Raw genomic sequence first — 22,532 nt, forward strand, 5'->3', positions numbered from 1 at the left:
ACTGGATGCAGCCAGTATACTCATGCTCTCCACCGGACGCCAGAAAATGCTCTTTTTTTGCAACGCTCTTCTCCCAATGCTCGAACAAAACGGACATACGCAAATATGCAAATACGCCATCAAGCCGCAGACATGTCCAGTCCCGCAGCTTTCAACCCATCCATGAATTCTTCCTTCACATCGCCCTTCCCACTACCACTCCTCATCTGCTCCAGCATCATCCTCTCTACAGCTTCAATACCCATCTCTTCAGCAGCACTGATCTTATCACCGTTCCCTTTCTTGCTGTCCGAAGTCCCCTCTTCACCCGCTACCATCTTGTCCAGCTCCAGCTTGGACACGCCAAGTGCGTGGATCTGCTCTTCGACAGTACCCTTCGTGACGAGTCGGACAACTTCGACCTCGCGCGTCTGGCCAACACGATGAGCGCGGTTCTCGGCTTGGATATCGTCCTGCGGGTTGAACGACGAGTCGAAGATGATGACCTTGTTCGCACACGCCAGGTTGATTCCTGCGCCACCCGATTTGGTGCTGAGCATGAAGACGTTGATCGACTCGTCGTTGTAGAACTGATCCAGTAGTGCCTGGCGCTCGACAATCGGAGTTTGACCATCCAACCGTGAATACGAGATATCCAGTGTGTCCAACACCCACTGAAGAATATCCATGACTGACGTAAATTGCGAGAAAACGAGCGTCCGATCACCATTTGCGATGTATTTCTTCAGGAGCTCAGCCAGCTTCTTCACCTTGCCAGAATCCATCCACTCGTCGTTTTTGAGCGCAAACTTGCCCAGAGCCTGTGGATACTTTGTCGCCAACTGGTGACACTGGTAGTCCTGGTACAACTGCAGCTCTTCGTAGATGATATCCGCGTTGCTGTCCTTGAATGTCTCCTCCTTCTTACAGGCTCTCGACATCTTCTTGATCACACTGTCCGTGTAGTGATGGCGGAACAGCAGCGGGTGGATCGCAGCCTGACGGAGCTTCATCATGACATTGGCGTGGTCCTTCGGCTGTCTTCCCTCTGCTCGCTCAAGGAGGACCTGCTTCTGTCTCTCCAGCTGTTCCTGGTACAGTTTCGATTGCAACTCTGTGAGCTCACAGTATTCCACGCGACACGTCTTCTTTGGTAAATGCTTGAGCACTTGTGCCTTCTTTCTGCGGAGAACGAAAGGCGTCATCATACTGCGAGCTCGATCAATACGCTGAGTGGACAGTAATGCTTCATGTGTATCCGCTTCGTTGACCTTGGCCTTATGCTTGAATACCACTTCTAGCTTGTCCTTGACCTCGCTGAAGATATCAGGCATGATGAATGCCAGGATGGAGGCCAACTCGCGCAAACTGTTCTGTAGGGGTGTACCTGTTAGCAAGAGCCGGAACTTCGCCGGGATTCTCATCAGGCTCTTGTAGCGCTGGGTGTCGGAGTTGCGAAGCACGTGGCCCTCATCGAAAATACAAGCCTGCGGCTTGCATTGACGTAGGAACTTGTTGTCGGCGGGCTTGAAAGCCAAATCGTACGTCGTCACAATAACATATATATCGTTCAGATTCTCCAAGATGACGGCCTGTTGCTCGTGCCGCGCGGCTTGCAGCCCATAATACGGCTCCACGTGCTTCTTCAGCTCTGGAGCGAAGTTCTCGAACTCCCGCAGCCAGTTCTCCAGGGTAGAGCCAGGAACCACAACAAGATGGGGACCTGGCACCTTCTTCTCCCAGAGATGGGAGAGAAAAGCGATAACTTGGCATGTCTTTCCGAGGCCCATATCGTCGGCCAAAATTCCAGAGACCTGATTCTCCCACAAAAGGTTGAGCCAGTTCAAGCCAACAATCTGGTAGTCCTTGAGTTCTATCTCCTTCTTCATGACAGCTGGCTTCTTCAATAGCGCCGTGTTGTTAGCATTCGTGCTCTTCCTAAGAGAATCGGTATCTTGGTCGCTGACGTGACTACTCGAAGGCGTCCCAGCACCAGACGGAGTTTCCAGTCCAGAATCGCGAGCAGAGGCTGATTCATTCAGGGTCTCGAGGCTCGTAAGCGCAAGCTCACCGTCCTTTGCTGCGCCGAAGACATCTACTCCCCAGGTGGCCATGGCTGCAGCAATCGGCTTGCCGCGGTCCTTGCATTGATTCACCAGCTGATCGACAGCATTGAAACCGTTCCACATGTTCGAAGCCGACTCTACCAGTCTGTGGCCAAACGTAACTCTGGGCTTCCGGGCCTTCTTCCCGTTCTTCGTCTCTTGCGAGCCAACATGAATCTCCTCTATTTCTTCGAGTGATCGGAAAGGACGGTGCTCCAACAGCTTGCGAATGTCCTCCTCTTTCTGGTTGGAAAGATCAACCATCGCTTCAACGGAGCAGCTATTAAAGAACTTCAACAACCCTTCCTCATCTAGCTCCTCTTCGATCTTGTCAGCCTCGGACTCGTCGTCGCTGATTATGCGTATTCCTTCATCTTCATCTGAATCAACTGGAACGTTCGCTTTGGGTCGCTTGATAAGACGCCCCTTCTTCGGTTTTTCAGGTGTTACCGACATGATAATTTGTTCCCGAGGCTGCGACTGGCTCTGGCTTTGCCGCACGGTGGAAAACTTCTCCTGGATGCTCTGGATCGGAGCATTAAGCCCACGTTGAGCCGTCTTCTTCGGTTGGTATGCCGATGAAGTCGTCGGCAAAGCTACACCAACCGGCCTCTTATGCAAGAACTTCAAAGGGTCCTGACTCAGCTCGTCCTCAGATGCCTGCGCCAGCTGCCTACTCGCGGCATCGAAGTCCCAATTGTTGGCTTTGAGAGCATCTTCGAGCTCTTGTTGAGAATGGCGGAAGTAGATAGCCTGAAGCCTATTGAGTTTCCTCATGTCATCAGGGCGAATGGTGTGCGTACTCCCATCCGGCACGGGCATGGCTCGAGACGGTCCAGACTGTCGCGGTACTGGACGCATCTTCTTATGCTGGGGGGAGCTACTCAAATCGTCGGCCAGACGCTTACGGTGCATGCCCGAGTTCGGATCATAGGCATAGCGTGACATATCCATGCCAAACGTGGCCCGCTGTGGAGTCTCGTCTACCCGCGTGATGGAGCGAATTTCGAAGTTAGAGGGTCGTATGTTAGACCCGCCAATGTCTTCTTCTTGCGAGTCAGGCTCCACCGGGGGATCGGACGTGAGGTCGACCGGCTTTGGGCGAGGGATGGATGGCGGTAGCAGCGTGTACGTGCCAGGTGGTGCCATCAAGTTCATTGGGCGCTCTGACGATGGCACTTGCGACCGTTGAGAGGATTGGTAGTATTCTGCGGCCGGAGAGCTGCGAGCGACTTGTACGCGGACGCGAGGCTTGTGGGGCGTGGATAAGATCTGTGTAGGCTGTGTGGTAACTGACGATTGGGGAACGTTCGGTACCCGGTAGGAAGCCGGCGGGTTCCATGGAAGCGTCGCCTGCGTGACAAATGGTTCTGAGAGCTCGTCAGGACTGTCAGACATAACGCTACGGCGAGAGGACGTCGGTTGCGGCGGGGACGACGAGATAATCGGATCTGGCGGATACATGGTCGGCGGAGTTTCAGAGGCGAGGGTAGGCAGGAAAGTTTGCTGCACACCCAAAAATAGGGCGAGGAAGTATCTTGAGACAAAGGTCTCTGCGGCAAACAAGTGTGTGCCTAAGTATACAAAGACGTGCACATTGTCGGCACAGTGTCGACAAAGAAAATGTGAACTTGGTCGTGGAGGAACAATTTCTGGGGGAACGCGAAAGTCAGCGCGTCCGGGCACGGCACCGCCACATACGGCACGAGCCACTTCCGTCACGATCCCCACCGGGCACTACATGTAGTCTACTTACACAGTATGTAACCCAACACTACCAGTACACCTCTACTCCAACCCATAAGGTCTAAGATACCCCTGGCCCAGCAACATACACCAATACCCCCCAACAACAATGGCAACGCAAAGGATCATAAGCAAAGAGAAGACGTACCTGGACCAAGATGGCAAAGCGGCGCCCGAACCCTCCAACATCACTCCAGCGGTGCCATCGTAAGTAGCTCCAATCACTCGCCCCATCGATATCCTCTCAGGTGCATTTTAACATCAAACATATAGCTCGGTCATCTGGAAACTGCTGAGCTTCACCTTCGCCATGGTCACACTGCCCATCGGCACTTACTTCTTCACAGTCAGCTATGTCTTCAAAGGTATGTGGTTTGACCCTACAACACTTCACGGTTGAGCAACGCGGTTAAGGCTGTATATCAGGCAACACGACATTTGCTGGAGGTCTAGCCGCCATCATGGCCAATGTGGTGCTAATCTCCTATGTCATCATGGCCTACAGGGACGACCAGTCGGAACGGCAAGAGGAGGAGGAGAAGAGGAAAAAGTCGTTATAGTTTAGGGCAAGGCGCTCTGGCTCTCTTTTGTTCTATTGCAAAAATCACGAGGATGCATAATTCAGCCAAGACTTCAAGCATTGAAGAATATGAACAAGTCTCGTCACGTTGGTCTGTCGCTGCCGAATTTTCAAATAAGAATACCTGCCTCCATACGCCTGCCAATAATCAAACCGACAACGCCATGGTATCAACCCAAACTCCCGAATCGCGTATCGTTGTCATCGTCAGAGAGATCCGGCTTCCTAGGGCGCTTCCATCACTTTCAGGAGAGACGATCCATCCTCTTGGAAGAATCCGGTACGTTTTCATATCGTACAGTTGGACACAAAAACCCGACCCTTCCGCCTCGTATTGGGTATTAACACACCTAGTAGCTCCTCTACGCAAGCACTCCCTCCCGACGTCGTTTCACAATCACCACCACCAGCTACGCCTAATGCTTGCTGAACCGTTTCTTAAACCAACTGCCCCTCTTCTCTTTTTCGGAGGTCACTCGAGTCAACACATTGGGTTTCCCTCCCTTGTCGGTAGACGCCTGCTCAGCCGAAGTCGTGTTCAGGCTGATGACCGGACGTTGGCCGCCGCGCTGGTCGACGTTACCCCACTGCTGTGGCGGCATCTGATTTGCGCCATGAGGCGGTGGCGGCGGCGGTACCTGGTGGTGGTGTTGTTGCTGTTGGTGGTAAGAGCCATTTTCAAACGGACGACCGTTCCCGAATCCGCCCAGCTCCGGATTGTCACCGAAGCCTTGGAAACCGTACTGCTCGGCAAGATCAGGATGCTTGCCAGGACTTGGCCGGTCAAAGGAGCTACTTTCGCTGTTCGGGTCGCTGTTGTAGGGCTCACTATAGCTCCCACCAGAGCCGTGGGTATTGACAGTGTCTCGAGATTGCTGGTATCCCGGCGAGGGATACACATTGTGCCCGGGGCCCTGACGTCCATAACCATTTTCATATTGCGAGCGGCTTTGTCGCGGCCGGCCCATATAGCCCTGTCCCTGGGTACTGCCGTTCTCTGTGTAGGGATGACGAGCAGGCATGGGGCGGGAACCATAGTAGCCTTCCTGTGGGGGATGTCGCGGCGGCATTGATTGCCTATTGTTCACAGCCGAATTCGCTGGGTGGCCGCGGGCCTCCCCATAGTAGCTACTCCTACGGCTCGCCATTTCTAGGTGTTTATTAGCGTCGAGGTCATGCAAGATGCTGCGAACGGCTTACCTTGACCTGCAGCCATGACCCTCCGTCTATAGTCTTGGTCAATTGCCTCCTGGAAACGACGGATCGTCTCGAGCGGGCGCTCCCACCGGTAGCGTGTCGGATTCGAAAAATCAGGATCAGCTATGACGGTCAGTGAGGCTTGCACTATGGGGCAACGGTTGGGCTAGGTACTTATAGGGTTTCCCTTGTCGTCTTTGTGTGTAAGCGAGCGTAAAGGTGCCATGGTGGGCGCCTCAAGGGCAGTAGCGACTGCAACATGTCAGCAAACCGATGGATTCAGCGGAGGCAAAGGCAGGGTGCATACCGGGCTGAGCTTCACTTATCGCAGCATTCGGGTCGGCCTTGGTCTCCTTATGCAGATGAGGCTTCACCTCACCACTCGGTTTATGCTGATGGCGAGGTGACAGATCGTCCTTGTCTGAATGATGCGACTTCTTGCTCTTGCGACTGACAGCGCTGACGCTCGACTTGGTACGATGCCTGCCCCACGGGCGGTGGTGCTGCTCGCTGTGGTTCTCCACGACTTGCGACATGGCTTCCTCTTGTTATCTTTGGGTGATGTACCGCACGTATGCTGTGCCGCGTTTCCCTTCTCCAACGCTGGGGAAAGTGGGAAGGTCTGGGTAAGACGGAGCAGGACAGGAGCAATTGGAATGGCTAGAACATGTACCACAAAGTGCGCGACGCAGAGTGGTGCTTGTGTACGTAGGGATAACGGATGGAGAGTAGCAGTGGGCCCGAGCGGCAGGATAAGTAGCTGAAAGCGGAGGCTGGGGTTTGTGGTAAAGATGGCGGGGGCTTGATGCGGAACAAACCACTAGTATTGAGGAACAGCGAAAATGGATGGCCAACGATGGTGGAAAGGACGGGGGGAGGGAAACGAGCGACAGAGATGATATATGACACGAAGTCAACGTGGAGGGAGAAAGGGTGGAAGGAGTGGGCTGGGTTATGGGCGGGCGGGCGTGGTGATACTTGTAAGCTCTTGCCCGCGCTGCTTGCTGCGGTCATGATCGTCGTCATCACTGGAAAATGCGCCAACCCCCTTGTGGACAGCCCATGTTTCGGAATGGATGAGTGGCGACGGGACCCGTCAAGACTTGCCTGCCAACTGTTTATTAATTTTGCACCCTTCACCGGCTGGTGCTGTGAATGGTGAATTGTCTACGGAGTACTCCGTCCTCCTCTTCGTACTGCCTCTCTGCAGCACCTTTTGACTCTCTTTTCTGCGCCGCTGCAGGTAGCCAAGATAAAGAGGCGGCGGGGAGGAGCCCGAAGCGGACGAGGTTGGGGGTCGTTATCAGTCTTTTGCCAGCAGAGCAGTGAGCGAAACCTGTAGTGATTCCTGCTCTGATGCGGAGTATACTGTCCGGCTATCATGGAACCACCGTATCAGCGCCGCCCATCCATTCCGTGAGAGGACGCGCGGAAACAAGCTAGCCCAACCAATCAGCCTTTTTTTCCCTTGCCCACCAGAAAACCAGAAGAATCCACCATCAACCGGTCCAAAATGGTCGTGGCATGGAATATTCCAGGAATTGCTCGGTTCGGTTTGAGCGACGGGGCTTGATCCAACTCTGCCCACTTTTCCCTGTTTGGGAACAAAGAGGGTGAATATATAAATATAGCAACCGTTTGGGAATCCCCGCTAGTTATCCGCACTGATGACTACTCCGTAGACGACGCTATGTATCGACTAATCAACATGGTAGCGAGAGCCCCTTACAAACCGGTGCTAGACGACTCCGCACAAGGGAACTCCATCAACCGTCCAAAAGTGGTGGAGGGACGGTCTGCTGTGACCAATCTCCCTAGCTCCGCAGGTAGACCTATCAGTCGCAAGCAACATATCTAGACACCAAAGGCCACACCAGTACACGGGCACGACAGTGTGGAGCTGAACGCGCAACCAACGATGCTGTTAACCCCGCTCTTCTCAGGATTCACCTCCGCTTCACAGTACCGTAACAATGACTGGTAGCCCACATGCCTTCGTACTCGGTAGTGTAACTGTACAAGTAGTATGCACTGCTTACCTAGACAACATCGTCATAACCCCTCCATAGGGCTGAACCCCATTTAGCGTACCGGTATGGAACTCTAATCCCGGAGATCGTCTCAGGTGATCGTGTTTCATCTTCACGATTTTCCTCTTGGCCGTCTCCACTCCCCGCGCTTCACTACTGAGAAGTGGTGCAAGCCGCCGAAACTAAGATGATAGCACTACTTGATATATTAAATGGAAAAAACCAGGATAGGCGAGGTACTCGCTTTTCCACTCCTCTATCAAAAGGAGTGAGCTTATCAATCATGGCGCTCCCCAGCTCATATAACTTGCAACAATCTCGCTGCCTCGCTCGTCATAAGTATGTACAACAATATGCTAAATAAGACGCTTCAACAGCAACAAGACATGGTAAACGCTAAACGGTCATCCCATCCGAGAAAATGCGCCAGACCATCTCCATCTCCATCTCTCTCCCTTCCCACTGGCCCCTCCTTTAAGCCAACTGCTACTACTGCTGCTCATCACACCTAGCTATGCGTAGGCATATTCACGCTCGCCTTGGTCGCCAAGGCATCCTCGCTGCGCCATAAGCTCGTCACCGTCTTCTGCTGCGTGTAGAAGTACAGGCCCGGCTTGCCGTAGAAGGTGTTGGCGCCGCCGCCCGCGATCGACTTCTTGTTTCCGGTGAAGGAGAACATGGGGAGCTGGACGCATCTTTGTTAGTCGCAGGTTCGTCTGTTCTGATCATAAGGGAGCACTCACAGGGACGGGAATGGGAACATTGATGCCAACCTGGCCCGCCTCGATCTCGCGCTGGAACCGTCCAGCAGTCGCGCCCGACCGGGTGAAGATGGCGGTGCCGTTGCCATACTCGTTCGCATTGATGAGATCGATCGCCTCGTCAATGGTGTCGACGTTCAGGCAGACGAGGACGGGGCCGAAAATCTCCTCCTTGTAGCACCGCATGTGGGGCTTCACGTTCGCAATGATGGTCGGACCAACCCAGTTGCCATTGGGGTACTTCTCGGGCTTCTGTCCACGACCGTCGAGGAGAATGGTGGCGCCTTCCTCTTCAGCGCTGGCGATCAGGTCCTCGATCCTCTTCTTGGCCTGAGGGCTGATGACGGGGCCTAGCTCGGCATCCTTCTCGAATCCACCGTTCATCTTGATCTTCTTCGCCATCTCGGCGATTTCGGGAACCCACTCCTTGGTCTCGCCAACCATGACGAGTGTGCTGAGTGCCATGCAGCGCTGGCCCGCGGCGCCGAAGGCGGCACCCGTGATGGAGTTGAGCGCATGGTTCTTGTTGCAGTCGGGGAGGACGGCGGCGTGGTTCTTCGCGCCCAGGTTGGCCTGTACACGCTTGCCCTTGGCGGATCCGCGGGCGTAGATGTACTCTCCGGCCTGGTTGCTGCCGACGAAGCTGATGGCCTTGATGCGCGGTTCGTCGATAATGAAGTCGACCGTCTTGGCCGCACCGTGGACGATGTTGATGACACCAGGAGGGAAACCGGCCTTCTCGGCGAGCTCCGCTAGAATCATGCACGCCCCCGGGTCGCGTTCAGACGGCTTGATGACGAGCGTGTTGCCAGTGACAGTAGCAATCGGAATACACCAGAGGGGGATCATTGCGGGGAAATCTGGGGGTCATTGTTAGCGCCTGTGGCCATGTGGGACCATCCGTGTCAACGCACTAAAGGGGCAGATGGCAGCAACAACACCGAGCGGCTCGCGATAGCTGCGAGTCTCCATATCCTTGGACACCTCGAGCACCTCGCCAGTCATCTGGGTGGTGATGCCGCAGGCCGTCTCAGCCACCTGCAGGCCCCGCAGAACATCGCCCTTCGCATCGGCGAATGTCTTTCCCTGCTCCAGCGTAATGCTGGCAGCCAGCCTGTCCCAGTTCTCGCGGATCAACGCAGTGTACTTGAACATGATTTGTTGCCTGTGGAGCAGGCTGGTCGCCCTCCATGGCTTGAACGCCTTCTCCGCGCTGTAGACTGCGGCCTTGAGCTCTTCGTCAGTGCTCTGCGGCACGCGGGTGACCAAGTTGTTGGTGGCCGGGTCGTGCAAATCTATCCATTGCGTTGCTTTTGAAGGCACAAACTGGTTGTCGAGAAAGTTTGGGGTATCTAGGGGGTTCTGGATCTTGTCGTGGGAGGGAGGGTATTCGGCCAGGGCGGCGGCAGCAGCGGGACGGAGATGCTGAGCGGTCGCATGTAACCGCCGCGAGGCAATCTTAGTGGCATTGGCAGGGGAGGGCATTCTGGTGTAGAGAGAAGAGGTAATGCGCGGTGTCGAAGCGCGGGTGGCCAATGTCGTGAGGTTGCGGGAGAGGACTCTGCGGGCGGCCATTGCGGAGGGAGATTTAACCGTCGCTCGGCAAATAGATGGATATGTGGATGTCCTGCACGCACGAAGCTGATGGCGAGGACCCGCAGATATATATATGAACAGCAGCTGGAGGAGCCGCAAGCGGAGGGACGGAGGGATGTGGAGCAGTGGAGCTTGCGGTTGACCCGTACAAGTTAAATGTACCAGGACGTGACGGCCAATTCGCCATCGTTGAGCCGCGGAAGAGGGGGTTCCCAGCCCGCGGATTGCCGAGCGGAGGCGCGGCTGACAAAGACGGGCCTCTCGCTGAACATCTATAGGGCCCCGACTGCTCTACATGCCCTACACGCCCTACACGCCCGCACCACCACTGGGTCACCACCGTTGTTGAGAGCGAGAAACGAGACAAGGAGACAGGGGTTTTTTATACCGTGTACTCATCAGTATGAATAGCCATCTCCTGATGTAATGCATTCCATATGATTATTCCGCTGAACGACCAACTATGTACCGCTTTCATCATCTCGTCTTGTGGGAGACATATTGTACACCGTAATAGCGCCATGCACCCAGAACCATATTCACCGAGCAAGAATCCAAAACACTTGATTTGAGAGAGCCTTCCCTCGAGTCATAAACCCATAATGCCGCTTTTGCTGCTTGCTAGAAACTCTCTCCAAGCCGCCCCCGATCCTCCTCTCCTGCCACGTCCTACGACGCGCTAGAGCGCGTGTTGCGCTTGTTCACCTCAGCCTGGGCCTTCTCAGCGCCCGTGGCAACAGCCTCCGCTGCCTTGTCCTTCGCGTCAACGGCCGTTTCCTTGGCCTTCTTCGCCGCAGCCTTGACCTGCTCCTTGGAAGGCGCTGCGCCGCCACTCAAAGAGGAGAGGAGGATGGCAGCGACTGCGACAACAAGCGCCCCGATACCACCGGCAACCTCCGGTACGGTCTTGATGGCCTCAACAGGGTCGCGCTTGATAACGTCAAGGAAAAGGTTGACCTTCTCACGGATGTAGAGAACAGGGTCCTCCTTGAAGCTGACATCAATGAAATTGGGGTCATCCGATCGCTTGGGGGCGAGAGTGTCCTCCTCAGCCTTCTCAGCGGCGAGCTTGGGAACGAATGTCTCCTGGCGGAGCTTCTCAGCGTCCTCAATGGAGTGGCCAATGTAGATGTTGTCGAAGAGAATGTCGTTCTGCATGGTCCAGATTTCGAAGCCAATCTAACCAATGTCAGCTAAGCTCACATTTGAGTCATGGTCAAACTTACAGCTCCCATGGGCTCAAACTTGGCAGGGTTCTTGTCCTCAAAGTAGTTAGGGTTCTTGATCTTCCTAGGCTTCCACTCTCCCTTGTAGGCCGGGTTGTCAATCATGGGCGCCGTCCACTTGCCCTTATAGGCAGGGTTCTTCTTCATCGGTGGCTCCCACTTGCCGCAGCCAGAGACCTCGTCACACTTGGGGTTGGGAACAGTGGGGGGAATCCAGTCGCCATCCTCCTCATCATCCCAGTCCTCAGGCTTCTCGGCCTCCGGGTCGGGGATAGTGGTGGGCTCATCCTCCAGCCAGTCCTCGGGCTTGGTAGCCTCCTCGTCGACAATCTCGAAAGGAGCGTCCTCGTCCCAGTCATCGGGCTTCTTCGCATCCGGATCAGGGATGCGGGCCTCATCAACCCAGTCCTCCGGCTTCTTGTCATTGGGGTCGTCGATCTCCTTCTCCGGGTTAACGGGCGGGGTGAAATCCTCAAGGAGAGTGCCGTTGCGAACGGACTCGCCGTCGATCTTGATCTCGAAGGAGTTATCCGGTTTGACAATGAGAGTGTAGAGCGAGGTGGTCTTGACGATGCGGGCCATTGGGGGGTTCTTGAGATGCTTCTCCTCGTACTCGCCGGTCTTGGGGTTCTTGTGGCGGAAAATGAAGTGAACCTGGGACATGTTAGGCGTGATTAGAGAGAAAAGGTTCCTGACCCAGCGTCATACCTTGTTAGTGGCACCGCACTTGTCGGGACCGAACATGATGATGTAGGGGGAAGCGTTCGAGAACTCCTCCTGGTGCAGGGCTTTGTTATCTTGGAGGAGCTTCATATAAGCACCACCGCACTCCAGGCCGTCTACACCATGGTTAGTGCAACGTCTCCAAGCCGATTGAAGCACGTCAGCTTACTTTGAAGCTTGACCTCATACTGGACGACAAGGTTCTTGCCCTTGGGGTTGATGGCCTTGGGGAACTTTGCGGAGATGGCGTGATGAGCAGCCTTGTCCTTGATGACGAGGCCTTTATCACCTTCCATTCCCTTCAGCACATGCGGCTCCTCAACCGCCCAGTTGCCAACGTAGGCCCATTCCTCCTCCGCCGACTTGTCATCCTTCTTCGCGTGGCTGGCCTTCCACCGCGATTCCCAATCGTCGGTGAACTGCTCCAGGAAGGGAGCCTTCAATGTCGTCGGCTGCGAGACCAATTGTTAGCAAGTGAAGGTTGCGCAAGTGAAGGTAGTAGGGAAGCGTACGGTAAAAGTCGGTTTAACGATTGAAGTCGACGTAGAGGACTCGGAAGCTGCTTTGCTCGGCCCCTCGACGGCGCGCACAACGGCGGCAGCAATGAGTGCCGTGGCACCGATCGTGAAACGCATGGTGGTGGGATGCTGCCTACTGTCTGGCGGAGAGCAGAGGACTTGGTGTTGACAATGGGGAGGGTTGTGGCTGGGGATTGCAGAGGAGGTTCGTTGTCGTTGTGTGGAGGAACGATTTACGTATTTGTATGGCGGAGAGGCCAGGTGGTAGCTTCGGTGGAGGCGCGATTCTGATTGGTCCCCACGGTAATGCCGATGCACCGACTCCAACAGCTGTCGAAGCTTCACGAAGCAAATTCAGGCCACTTTGCATATATCTCACAGACAGTTTCACAGGCTGCTTTTGCCAGGCTCAGCCTCTGCGGCTCGGATATTTTGCTGCTCAATAACGGAGGAATGATTGCAATATGGCAATTGCGGACAGTCCCGCTCGCTGCCATGCGGTGACGTTGTCCCTCTCCCCCGCAAACTATTGGGCGGCTTTGTCGAGCTTGCCCTCCGCTCATACAAGTACTATAACACAAGATGAGTAAAGTCACAGGCAGTACGACCCAGGCTCTATCTTTCAGGCACGCATAAGAGATGTTTTATCATACAACACGACATCATTTACCCACCGCAACTCCAGCTTGAGACTGTGGAAACGTTAGATGTTGTCTGTCTCGTCAGCAAGCTCTCTCAAAATGGCTAGCTCGGAGACACTTGTGGACAGGTCAACCTCAGAACTCCGCAGGTCGCCGGCACGCCTTCATCAGAACGAGCAAAAGAGTTATGAGCCAAGTCTAGTACGGGATGTAGGAAACTCGGTTCTCGTGTCCGCGTTCCGGTGGGAATCTTCTTTCCAACAACCAATGGACCCTTCCACTGTACGAAAGGCATGAGCCAGCCAATGAACCATGGAACATGCTCACCATATGTACATGCCCACTCATTTTACATACCAAAGCCCTCCCGTTACCCTCCTCCTGCCTCCTCCCGCTTCTCGTACCTCCCACGGTTGGGTTATAGACACTGACACACTATCAATCCAATGTCACTCTGAGCCAACATCGCGCGGACGGGGATCGGCTTTGCTCGAGTTACCCTCGCGGCGGTCGTAAGCCTTTGGCTAAGGTGTGCAATGGGACACCCGTATTGAGTGCGAGCCGGGCTGTTGGGGCTTGTGGGGTTTTCAGGAAGCAGGAGTTGATGGCAAGCTTGTCTTCGTGTGTGTGTAGGGTGGGAACGAGAAAATAGGTTGTTGGAAGTAGGGTTGGTTGTGCATTTATGGGGTTACTGTTTCTTCGGCTTTGGCGTTGTTTGATTTAATGTAGCTTTCTATGTTATTCCGGAAGCAGCAAAGCATGATCCTTTTATAACCCCTTCTGCAATCGTACACTCACTCACCCGCTCACTCACCCAACCACTCAGCAATGACTCTGCTAACCCACGCCTCCACACTATGCCCAACGTACTGACTGTGCGTTGGGAGGAAGTCGCCCAAAGGCTAGAGCAGGCGGACACTTGTAGACGCAGTGGCGCTTCTATAGCCACCCTGGATGTGGTGGAGGATGAGTGCGATGCGTGACTTCAAGAGCTTTTCGACGTCGCATTGCTGTCGCTTGACAAATTTCAGGGAACGAAATGTCGACGCTGTATGCAATAATTGAACTTTATGCATCACTGCATAACCAGTCAAGGGCCACTGACTCCACTAACCAAACCGTCCATACCCAACGTACGCTTGACTAGGTCTTGGGCAAGAAGGCGCCCGAAGGGAAGAGGAAACAGACACTTGTAGACGCAATAGCGCTTCTATAGGCACTATAATAGTAGAGGATAAGGGTGCTTATACTACAGGGTATATCTATCCTACAAACCGGCACCCCTAGACTCTGTGAATCAAAGACTACACATACATACAGACTGAATGGGGTATATGTACCAATACGCAACGCTCAAAGATACTCTTACAAGAAGTGACGTCTTCCCCTTCCTCCAAATCTCCTGCCCTTCAATTACACCGAGTCACCTCCCTTCCCATCCACCCCATTCGCCTTCTTCCCACCATTCTTCCTCTCCTCCCTCTCCAACCTCCTCTCCTCCCTCTTCTTCTTCTCCTCCTCCAACCCCGTCCTCGTCTCCTCATGGTGCTTATTCAGCACATTTCTCGTAATCAAAAAGCTCACCGCGAGGCCCAGCGCCGAAAACGCCACATAGATAATCCACATGGTGCTCAGCGACTCGGCAAAGGCCTGGCGCGCAATCCTCTTCAGCGCGGGAGGCAAACTGTTGATGAGGCCGACGTTGGCGCCAGCGGATCCGCCGCCAAATGCGGAGGCGAGGTCAGGGCCCAGAGACGCGCGGAGCGAAGACTGCTTGTGCTTCATTTGGTTTTGGAAGATGACGGCGCCGACGACGACGGAGATGGCGGAGCCTAGATTGCGAATGAAGCCATAGGCTGCGGTTGCGGTGGCAATGTCGCGCTTCTAGAAGGGGCATGAGTCAGCACTGTGTACATGTAACATGTAGGTGGAGAATGCGGGCTACATTATGGGAGAGATGAAAGAGGAGAATGAGGTAAAACAGATTGCGAAAGACCATGTGGTGTAGTAGAAATCAAGAAGCCGGTCGAACATATGGGAAGCAATCACGTGTGTACGATTACGGCCGCGCAGCTTCACTGCACAGGTGCACCCAAATGGCGCTCCTTCCTCATGCGAGGAAAGCATGCAGCAGGAACGAAGCTTGGCAGGGACGTTATGCCAACCTTAATCTGACGTTGGACAAGCGAAACCAAATCATGCAAGACATACCGGTACCAGAGATTGCAGTGCAATGAGCGGCGCCTGGAAGTTTGGTCCGACGCCAATACCCCCAACAATTTGATAGAGGATGATCTTGGCCCAAGAGGAATCGGCGCTCAAGTTGATGAAGAGTCCGAATCCCAAGGTCATCAAAGTCATCCCAAACCAGATAGGGGGTAGATATTGACCGGTTTTCCTGATGAAGACGCCCGTGCCTGCGGATACAAACGAGAGAGATAAAGCTGTGGGCAAGAGGTAGACTCCGGAAAGGATCGGGGTGGCCCCTAGCACAGCCTGGAAATAGAGCGGGAGGAAATATGAGCCGGAAATGAAGACGAAGGCATGAAGGAAGCATACGCCCAGGGCTGCGAGATTGGACCGCTTTGCAAAGATATCAAGCGGCATGAGAGGATATGGTGCGATGCGCCGCTCAATGACGAAGAAGATGCCAATGGTGACTGCCCCGAATACAATCAGGCATATCACGGTCGCAGAATCCCATGGGAACTGGATTCCGCCCATCTCGAGACCCAATAGGAGCATGGTGGTGCCGCCAATCATGGTCAAGGCGCCTAACCAGTCTACCGCTTTGAGCCCTTCGCGGATAGGAGTCTTGGGAGTATGTAAGTCGAGAACGAAGAGGATAATCAGAAAGGCAATGCCATCCAACGGAAGGTTGATATAAAAACACCAACGCCAGCTCACGTTCTGGGTGAAGGCTCCACCAACCACGGGTCCGAGGGAGGATGCCAGAGCCCAGACGCCGCCTATGATGCCAAAGTAGGCGCCTCTTTCTCTCATGGCAAACAGGTCCGAGATGGCGATGTTTACGAGCACGATCAAGCCGCCACCTCCGATGCCTTGGATGACCCTTGCAGCTATCAGCATGTCCATGTTGACGGAGACGCCAGCGAGCAGCGAGCCAACAAAGAAGATGCCGTTGGTCACAAGTATGATGGGTTTCCTTCCGAATATGTCCGAGACCTTGCCCCATATTGGCGTTGCAGCGGACGAGGCGATGAGGTAGGCAGAGCCTATCCAGGTGTAGCCAGTAGCAGAGTGAAAGTGCTGGGCGATGGTTGGGAGGGCGGTGGTGACAATGGTGATGTCGAGGGCAACCAGGAGCACAGAGATGCCCAGTGACAGCATGATCAAGGCAACCTTGAGCTTGCTGCGCGCGGGTGGCTGTTGGGCTGCGCCTGGGGCTGCCTGTGCAGTGTCTTGGTCGGCAGCAGCATGCGTGGCGTCCTTCTCGTGGGGTGCCATGGCTTCAGGCGACGCTTCATCCCTTCTTGACTGGTTCGAGGGAGTGGAGGGAGTTATGGGGGTTGAAGGTTCCTTCTTGGAGAGGGCGTCGATGTCAGCAGGCGCAGGCATCGTGGGTTCCTCGTGCGCCATGTCGACTCGAGAAGGCGCAAAAGGGCGAGATGGGAAAAAGAAAGACTCGAGATATCAAGGTGCAAGGCGATGAAGAGGGAGTCGAGGCATCACGTCTGACAGGACGCAGATGGGATTATTACAAAAGCAAAGAGGCCAGGCTCCTGGGTCTGGGGTCACGATGGATGGCCTCGCCTCGGCAGCCGAAGAGCCGATGCGTACGGTAGGCAGTCCGTATTGAAGTCCAACCGAGCGTGAGCACACGCAAGATACAAGTTGGACGCCAAACAGAGAGATAATGATGGGGAAAGTAGCTTTGTAGGGACGGCCGTCCCATGGACGCGGGTGAGGCCCGTGGGGGGAATGGGACTCTTCGGGTGCAAGCAACCTTGGTTTGGGTCAAATTTCTTGGCGTCTTGGCATGCTTATAAAGCTGAAGGCGGGGCGGAACAAGACTACCAGTCACGGGAGCATTACTCCGTACTGTGCACCTGCAATCCGCTCCAGTGCTCCAGCTATTATCTGTGCGAGTTACGATACGATCCACTGCTTCTACTGTGTACACTGTATGCCTGCGATGGAGCTCCAGATGCACACACCGGGACGTTGAATGATGGCTCCGCGGAAGGCACACGTGACCGCCTTATGCATGCGAGTCCAGATGTCGGCTGTACGGAGTACTCAGCGCTGTGCTCACAGTAAACAAAGGCCGTCATCGATCTACCAATGGCAGGCTGCGTGTCTCCATCCCATCACAACGCCAAACCAACGGGCGCTGGGCAGAGTGACGACAGAAAAGGTCACTTCTATCAATGCACCAGAGAAGTCTCCGCAGACGGAAACAGAAGGAGCACAGGCAGAAGAAGCATTCCGCCGGCGGGCCGAGTTGCATCGGCAGCCGTGACGCGTCTCTCCCTATCACAGTATACAGAGTATTGTTATATCTCGCAGCATCTGAAGAGAATGATGTTACTTGTATGTATATAGATAGAGATCGGTGGGGACTTTGGCAGGAGCGATGCAACTGCCCCCGCCCGTCTGCCCGTACCCCCGCCCTGCACCCCCGCCTCTCGCAACATTTGGAACCCGCCTGATCGTGCCGATCTGCACGCACAGACGGCGGTCTCGACCACAACTGTGCAGCCAGATTCAGTTTCGCAGGGCTTTTGCCGTTTCACCCCCAAGGCCCTGTGCCAACGTGACCTCTCCTCTCCCCCAGACCCCATGCGGTACCCTCTCTGCGTGCCCTGCCCACGCCCACAACACCCACGCTGCTACTCTTGAGCACACCGCTGCCCTTGCCGCCAATCCCGCATTCCTCACCTCCCCGTCCACTCTCGCTGAAAAAACGCCGCCTCCTCCTCCGACTCTCCCCTCTCATAGAAACACCTCAATTCCTCCGAGATCAATCCACCAAATAGGCCCGGACGCATGTCGACACCGATACAGCGCCCGTTTGCCGAGGGATTCACGCTGGAGAAGGGCCTTTCATCCATTACGACACTGGTGACGCCGCCAACATCGCTTGCTTTTTGATCTCCGCACTTTCGCCCTCCCCCGACTTTCCGGCTTCCTCTCTCTCCCGCACCAGGAGCCAACCGGATCCAATTCAACCATGATGGGTGAGGTCGCCTCGTTGCGCTCGTCCGCATCCCATACCTCCTTCTTCGACTCGTCTGCCTCCTTTGACCGCCGCACCCGCAAGAAGAGCTCCTCTCACTCCGACCTCGTCCGCTTGGCCACCTCGAGTTCCACCCTCTCGACCTCGTCCAAGGCCACTTCCAACAGCAGCTTCTCACTGCATGTCGATTCCGATTCGGACGATTCAGAAGACGACGGCTTGCTTTTCCCCGAATACTCCAAGGGCACACAGAGCCGCAAGGACATCGACAATGTGCCGCCCTCGAGCCCAGTAGGCGCTAACATAACCCCGAGTTCGCCAGTCGAGACAGCAGACTCCAATTCGCCCGTGGGCGCGTTACCCGATCCTCCGCTACACTTTGAGGATGACACGGCCGTGAAGGTTGAACCTTCCCATCATGTCGACTACCTCACATACGAGTGGCGAGAGGAGAAGGATCTTTGGTCGTCGTGGCGCCATATTGTAGAGCACAGGAAGGTCTATGGTGAGCGGTCCAGGCTGGAAAATGCCTCGTGGCGGACATGGGCAAAGAACCAGTTCAAACTGAAGACCGTGTCGCCAGAGACACTGGATTGGGCCAAGGAATTGGACGTAGCATGGCTCTACGGGCCCCTACAACCGGCTTCGAATCGATCCGTCTCGCTCAATCCCTCGGAACCCACCAGTCGGATATCCAAGACCAACTCCTTCGTACAGAAGAAGCCCATTCTCAAGAAGAGGAGCATGTCCGAGGTGATGCTACAGAACTCCATCTCCGCATCGTCGCTGGTCAAGCAGGCGGCTGCCGCAGTTCAGGCCCAACAGAGAGCTGGTGGCACCCCTTTGGAGCCACGACGCCCTCGGCCCATCCTTGCCCAAACCCCGTCGGATTACTTCACGTCGGCCATCCCTTCGCGCACCGCCAGCAGAGACCCTCCCGACTACTTCTCCTCTCGATCTACATCCGGATTGCATACCCCCGAGTGTGGCGAGCGCAAGCACATCCGGTTCGACGAAAAAGTCGAACAGTGCATTGCCGTCGAATGCAAAGGGACCGACGACGACGATTATGATGAAGACTGGGCAGCCAATGACCACTCCTCTGATGAAGACATGGTCATGATGAAGACTGCTCGGAGAAGACGTCCGCGGCCTAGGAAACCTTCCAGGACCGCTTCCGCTGCCGAGACCAAGATCATTGAGAAGCTCCCGGCTACCACGCTCAAGTCCCAGACGGATTCCCCCGAGGTCTCCGAACACCACCTGAGCCACTCGTTATTTGGTGTCTACCGTTCGGCGCGGCTCTCTCCGTCTCCCTCGCAGGAGACACTCCGGCCGTCGAATCCGTCTACGAACTTCCTGCTGCCGAATGAGGAAGACGACGAGGAGGAGGATTGGCGTTCAGCCCGCGCTTACGAGGTCAAGCGACCAGGTACACCCACACCCCACAAAATGTACGCCAGCAGCCTGATGAACGCCAGCAACCCCGACAGCTCGCAAGCCGAATCGTCCTCCTCTGGGGGTCTGAAACGGACAGCATCGGGCGTAATGACGCCATTCCAAGGCGGTCGCGACGACGACGTTGAGGGCGCAGTTCCTCCCGGCATTCTCGGTAAAGTCGTAGACACGGTGAACACTGCTAGAGACATTGCGCATGTGATCTGGAATGTTAGTTGGCGGGGTTAGACATTCTGCACCATTACAAAAGCAAGCTGACAAGGAAAAGGGAAAGGATGGCTAAATGTATAATTCACTAATCATCATCACTAGCTGTAGTGTTCTCCTTTCTCCGGCGGTCTCTCTCTCTCTCTGGGGTTAGCATGCATGGCATTTTTCATTTGTTCGCTTTTTCACCTTTCTCTGTCACTCGAGTCTCTCGACTTGGGCACTTGCATCTGCAGGCGGTTTTCTCTCTTTTTCTCGAGGTAGTACTAGCCTCGTCATTGGGGTGGCACTCTGTCCTTTCCTTCTACTTTCCTTTTTCTTGGCGGGCGATAACACTTGTACGTACACATCTGGGTTCTCGGATTGGGAACAGTGGGTTATCGGACTAGGATCGTGGGGGTTATGGTCATGGATCAGGCACGCGGTGTCTAAGGGATTCTATTGGGAGAGGAAAGGAGGGACTGAGAAGGGCAGGGTGCAGCAACTGGTGGTGTATGGGGAAGACGTATACGGTATGCTAGGGAAGGGTAGTCTAAGGCGTTGGATGGCCCGCAGATAGGCCATACTTGCCTTGTAAGGCTGATGAATGGAAATAATCAATATCATTCGTGCTGCGTGTTGAGGATTATCGTCGAGGTTCCATCAGCTATTTCCCTCACTCTGGTCGCTGACCTGGAAGCCGTCAGCTCCAGAGGGGACAATACTACGAGAGGAACAGTGGCATTGAGCTTTTCCTTCCCTGTCTTTTGGTAGCTACTCTGTGTGGATTTCACACGAGATGAGTATACGACGAAACATTTACGTCAACTTTATCAAACCCACATCCACGATCATATTCAACTCCCTAGCCCAAATTCCCGTGACATCCAAGATTCACGTGCCCAGCTACTTACTCCACACAGGAACGCCTCCAAAAAGCGTTCGGTCGCCCTGGGAAAAGCCCAAAATACATTAAAACATCACTGAGTGGGGGTGCTGGTTGGCTTCACTGTCCCGATGTTGGTGGTGGCACATTCTTGATAAAAGCAGCCCTGCAGCGCACCAGTTGAACAAAGAAAAATAAACCGCATCCCCTCAACAGCCAGCCGGTCGCCGAGACGACGAATGCGGCGGTGCCAGTGTTGTCATGTAGTCTTTGTTCGACGGGTTGTTTCTTTTAGAGTTTCTACATCGAGTTCAGTTGTACGTACCCTAGGGTAGCATTGACTGCCTAAGCTATTTATCGATAGCGGCGTGCTTTGGCGTCATTTACCCATCTATCTACAGTAGCAATCCTTGCTAGCTATTTTGGCAGTTCGCTATCGATTACGTCTAGCTTGTATAGTACATGTTCGACAGCTCGGCCGCTCGCCACCGAGATATAAGCTATCTATCTAGCTATCTATACCTACAGCAACACGGGTCGAACATCAGTCAAATTGCGACGAATTGAGACAGAACTGCCACCGTCGGTACTGGGAAAAGAAAGAGGAGACCAATCATACACTTCTACATCTCGAATTGCGCTAGATAGCACGTCCTTGCCACCGACGTAGAGGGACTGACTCTTGCCGAATCGACATACAAGCGCAAGGTAGACACAGAAAGGCTGCCATAAAGTTCGTATCCGCCGCCGATAGCTGGAAAACGGAGGGAAATTCGAAATTAAGGGCAAACAGGAGAGAGGGACGGAGAAAAAGGAGGAGGGAGCCCACAATGTGCTACTACAAATTGTACATCTATGACGGATGTGGGCATTCGCTGCGGTCGGTGAGGCCGGCGCGTAGGTGTAAGATATACTGGGGATATGAGAAGGAGAAGGAAGAGGAGGAGCAGCGGAGAGAAGAGCAGGAGCTGGGGCGAGCGATGATGGAGGAGGGGAGACAGCGGGGAGAGGAGGAAGATGTTGCTGCGGGCCAAGGAGTAGCAGTTACGGAGAGTGACAGGGTCGAAAAGAAGCACGACAAGCACGACAAGCACGACAGCGCCGTGCCGTCGGAATGGGGCAGGGCTTCGGTTGAGATTGAAAGAGGGGAAGGGCATGGGAGCACCCACGGAGAGGGATACGACATCCCACATCCACACCCACGCCCGCAAAACCACAGCAATCCATCACATTCCAATTCCTCAACACCCACCTGCCCCGACATCCTCACCCACGCCTTCCTCTCCTACATGATCCACACCCTCTGCCCAACCTGCGCCGCCAACCGCGATGCCTTGCTCTCCGACGTGCAGGACGGACACGCAATGCAGTTTGAAGACTGGAAATGGAAAGTCAAGTATTGGAGTCCCGTGCCCGAGCAGGCGAGGTATACCATGATGGGTGGTGGTGGTGGGGATCATGGCCAGGGATGGGGAGAGATGATGGGGAGTTGGGTGAGAGAGAAGGGGTCCGGGCTGGGATGGGGGTTGGAGGGATTTCTTGGGGGTGGAAGGGGAGGAGGACGGAGGGGACGGGGGAGAGGGTGATGGGTGGTGGTGTTCTGAGAATGGCGGTTGGCGGGGAGGAGGAGAGGTAGAGTACTGTGAAGAACGGATGGAGACTCGCTTTGCTGGTTTCCTCTGTCGCCGGCCTTGGAGAGG

The 22,532-nt window shown here is 54.7% G+C and overlaps 11 protein-coding genes across 11 annotated transcripts; 4 read left to right on the top strand and 7 right to left on the bottom strand.

Annotated features, from left to right (window-relative positions):
* Positions 1–119: 119 nt before the first annotated feature.
* On the bottom strand, positions 120–3,482 carry EI97DRAFT_375134 (uncharacterized protein; the record flags this gene model as incomplete). The annotated part of the gene is made up of 1 exon (XM_033795488.1): positions 120–3,482. One exon carries the CDS (start codon positions 3,480–3,482, stop codon positions 120–122), a length of 3,363 nt encoding a protein of 1,120 aa, XP_033655016.1.
* Positions 3,483–3,939: 457 nt separating this feature from the next.
* Positions 3,940–4,390, top strand: EI97DRAFT_375274 (vacuolar ATPase assembly integral membrane protein VMA21; the record flags this gene model as incomplete). Its single annotated transcript, XM_033795497.1, has 3 exons — positions 3,940–4,037; positions 4,104–4,195; positions 4,257–4,390. 3 exons carry the CDS (start codon positions 3,940–3,942, stop codon positions 4,388–4,390), a joined length of 324 nt encoding a protein of 107 aa, XP_033655017.1.
* EI97DRAFT_432349 (uncharacterized protein) lies at positions 4,389–5,730 on the bottom strand. The gene is made up of 2 exons (XM_033798145.1): positions 5,611–5,730; positions 4,389–5,560 (listed from the first exon to the last, which is right to left on the bottom strand). The coding sequence occupies exon 2, from the start codon at positions 5,478–5,480 to the stop codon at positions 4,827–4,829; it is 654 nt and encodes a 217-aa protein (XP_033655018.1). The 5' UTR covers positions 5,481–5,560; positions 5,611–5,730; the 3' UTR covers positions 4,389–4,826.
* Positions 5,630–6,059, bottom strand: EI97DRAFT_365406 (uncharacterized protein; the record flags this gene model as incomplete). Its single annotated transcript, XM_033795020.1, has 3 exons — positions 5,630–5,730; positions 5,782–5,859; positions 5,915–6,059. Coding segments are annotated over 3 exons (324 nt in total), but the record flags the coding sequence as incomplete, so codon positions are not given.
* A 684-nt stretch (positions 6,060–6,743) lies between these two features.
* On the bottom strand, positions 6,744–7,747 carry EI97DRAFT_441527 (uncharacterized protein; the record flags this gene model as incomplete). The annotated part of the gene is made up of 4 exons (XM_033799704.1): positions 6,744–6,915; positions 7,337–7,439; positions 7,482–7,600; positions 7,647–7,747. The coding sequence occupies 4 exons, from the start codon at positions 7,745–7,747 to the stop codon at positions 6,744–6,746; spliced, it is 495 nt and encodes a 164-aa protein (XP_033655020.1).
* Positions 7,748–8,145: 398 nt separating this feature from the next.
* Positions 8,146–9,883, bottom strand: EI97DRAFT_449588 (Methylmalonate-semialdehyde dehydrogenase; the record flags this gene model as incomplete). The annotated part of the gene is made up of 3 exons (XM_033800227.1): positions 8,146–8,322; positions 8,381–9,258; positions 9,313–9,883. 3 exons carry the CDS (start codon positions 9,881–9,883, stop codon positions 8,146–8,148), a joined length of 1,626 nt encoding a protein of 541 aa, XP_033655021.1.
* Positions 9,884–10,383: 500 nt separating this feature from the next.
* On the bottom strand, positions 10,384–12,596 carry EI97DRAFT_432351 (Calreticulin-domain-containing protein). The gene is made up of 5 exons (XM_033798146.1): positions 12,456–12,596; positions 12,113–12,395; positions 11,929–12,059; positions 11,221–11,874; positions 10,384–11,173 (listed from the first exon to the last, which is right to left on the bottom strand). Exons 1-5 carry the CDS (start codon positions 12,576–12,578, stop codon positions 10,664–10,666), a joined length of 1,701 nt encoding a protein of 566 aa, XP_033655022.1. The 5' UTR covers positions 12,579–12,596; the 3' UTR covers positions 10,384–10,663.
* A 1,700-nt stretch (positions 12,597–14,296) lies between these two features.
* Positions 14,297–17,033, bottom strand: EI97DRAFT_432353 (MFS general substrate transporter). The gene is made up of 2 exons (XM_033798147.1): positions 15,314–17,033; positions 14,297–14,986 (listed from the first exon to the last, which is right to left on the bottom strand). Exons 1-2 carry the CDS (start codon positions 16,700–16,702, stop codon positions 14,516–14,518), a joined length of 1,860 nt encoding a protein of 619 aa, XP_033655023.1. The 5' UTR covers positions 16,703–17,033; the 3' UTR covers positions 14,297–14,515.
* Positions 17,034–18,296: 1,263 nt separating this feature from the next.
* Positions 18,297–19,988, top strand: EI97DRAFT_449591 (uncharacterized protein; the record flags this gene model as incomplete). Its single annotated transcript, XM_033800228.1, has 2 exons — positions 18,297–18,410; positions 18,456–19,988. 2 exons carry the CDS (start codon positions 18,297–18,299, stop codon positions 19,986–19,988), a joined length of 1,647 nt encoding a protein of 548 aa, XP_033655024.1.
* On the top strand, positions 19,948–20,453 carry EI97DRAFT_293803 (uncharacterized protein). The gene is made up of 2 exons (XM_033794470.1): positions 19,948–19,970; positions 20,029–20,453. The coding sequence occupies exon 2, from the start codon at positions 20,123–20,125 to the stop codon at positions 20,354–20,356; it is 234 nt and encodes a 77-aa protein (XP_033655025.1). The 5' UTR covers positions 19,948–19,970; positions 20,029–20,122; the 3' UTR covers positions 20,357–20,453.
* Positions 20,454–21,662: 1,209 nt separating this feature from the next.
* On the top strand, positions 21,663–22,418 carry EI97DRAFT_441532 (uncharacterized protein; the record flags this gene model as incomplete). Its single annotated transcript, XM_033799705.1, has 1 exon — positions 21,663–22,418. One exon carries the CDS (start codon positions 21,663–21,665, stop codon positions 22,416–22,418), a length of 756 nt encoding a protein of 251 aa, XP_033655026.1.
* Positions 22,419–22,532: the final 114 nt, after the last annotated feature.

This window comes from Westerdykella ornata (genome assembly GCF_010094085.1).
Source record: "Westerdykella ornata strain CBS 379.55 unplaced genomic scaffold EI97scaffold_7, whole genome shotgun sequence".
NCBI classification, from domain to species: domain Eukaryota; kingdom Fungi; phylum Ascomycota; class Dothideomycetes; order Pleosporales; family Sporormiaceae; genus Westerdykella; species Westerdykella ornata.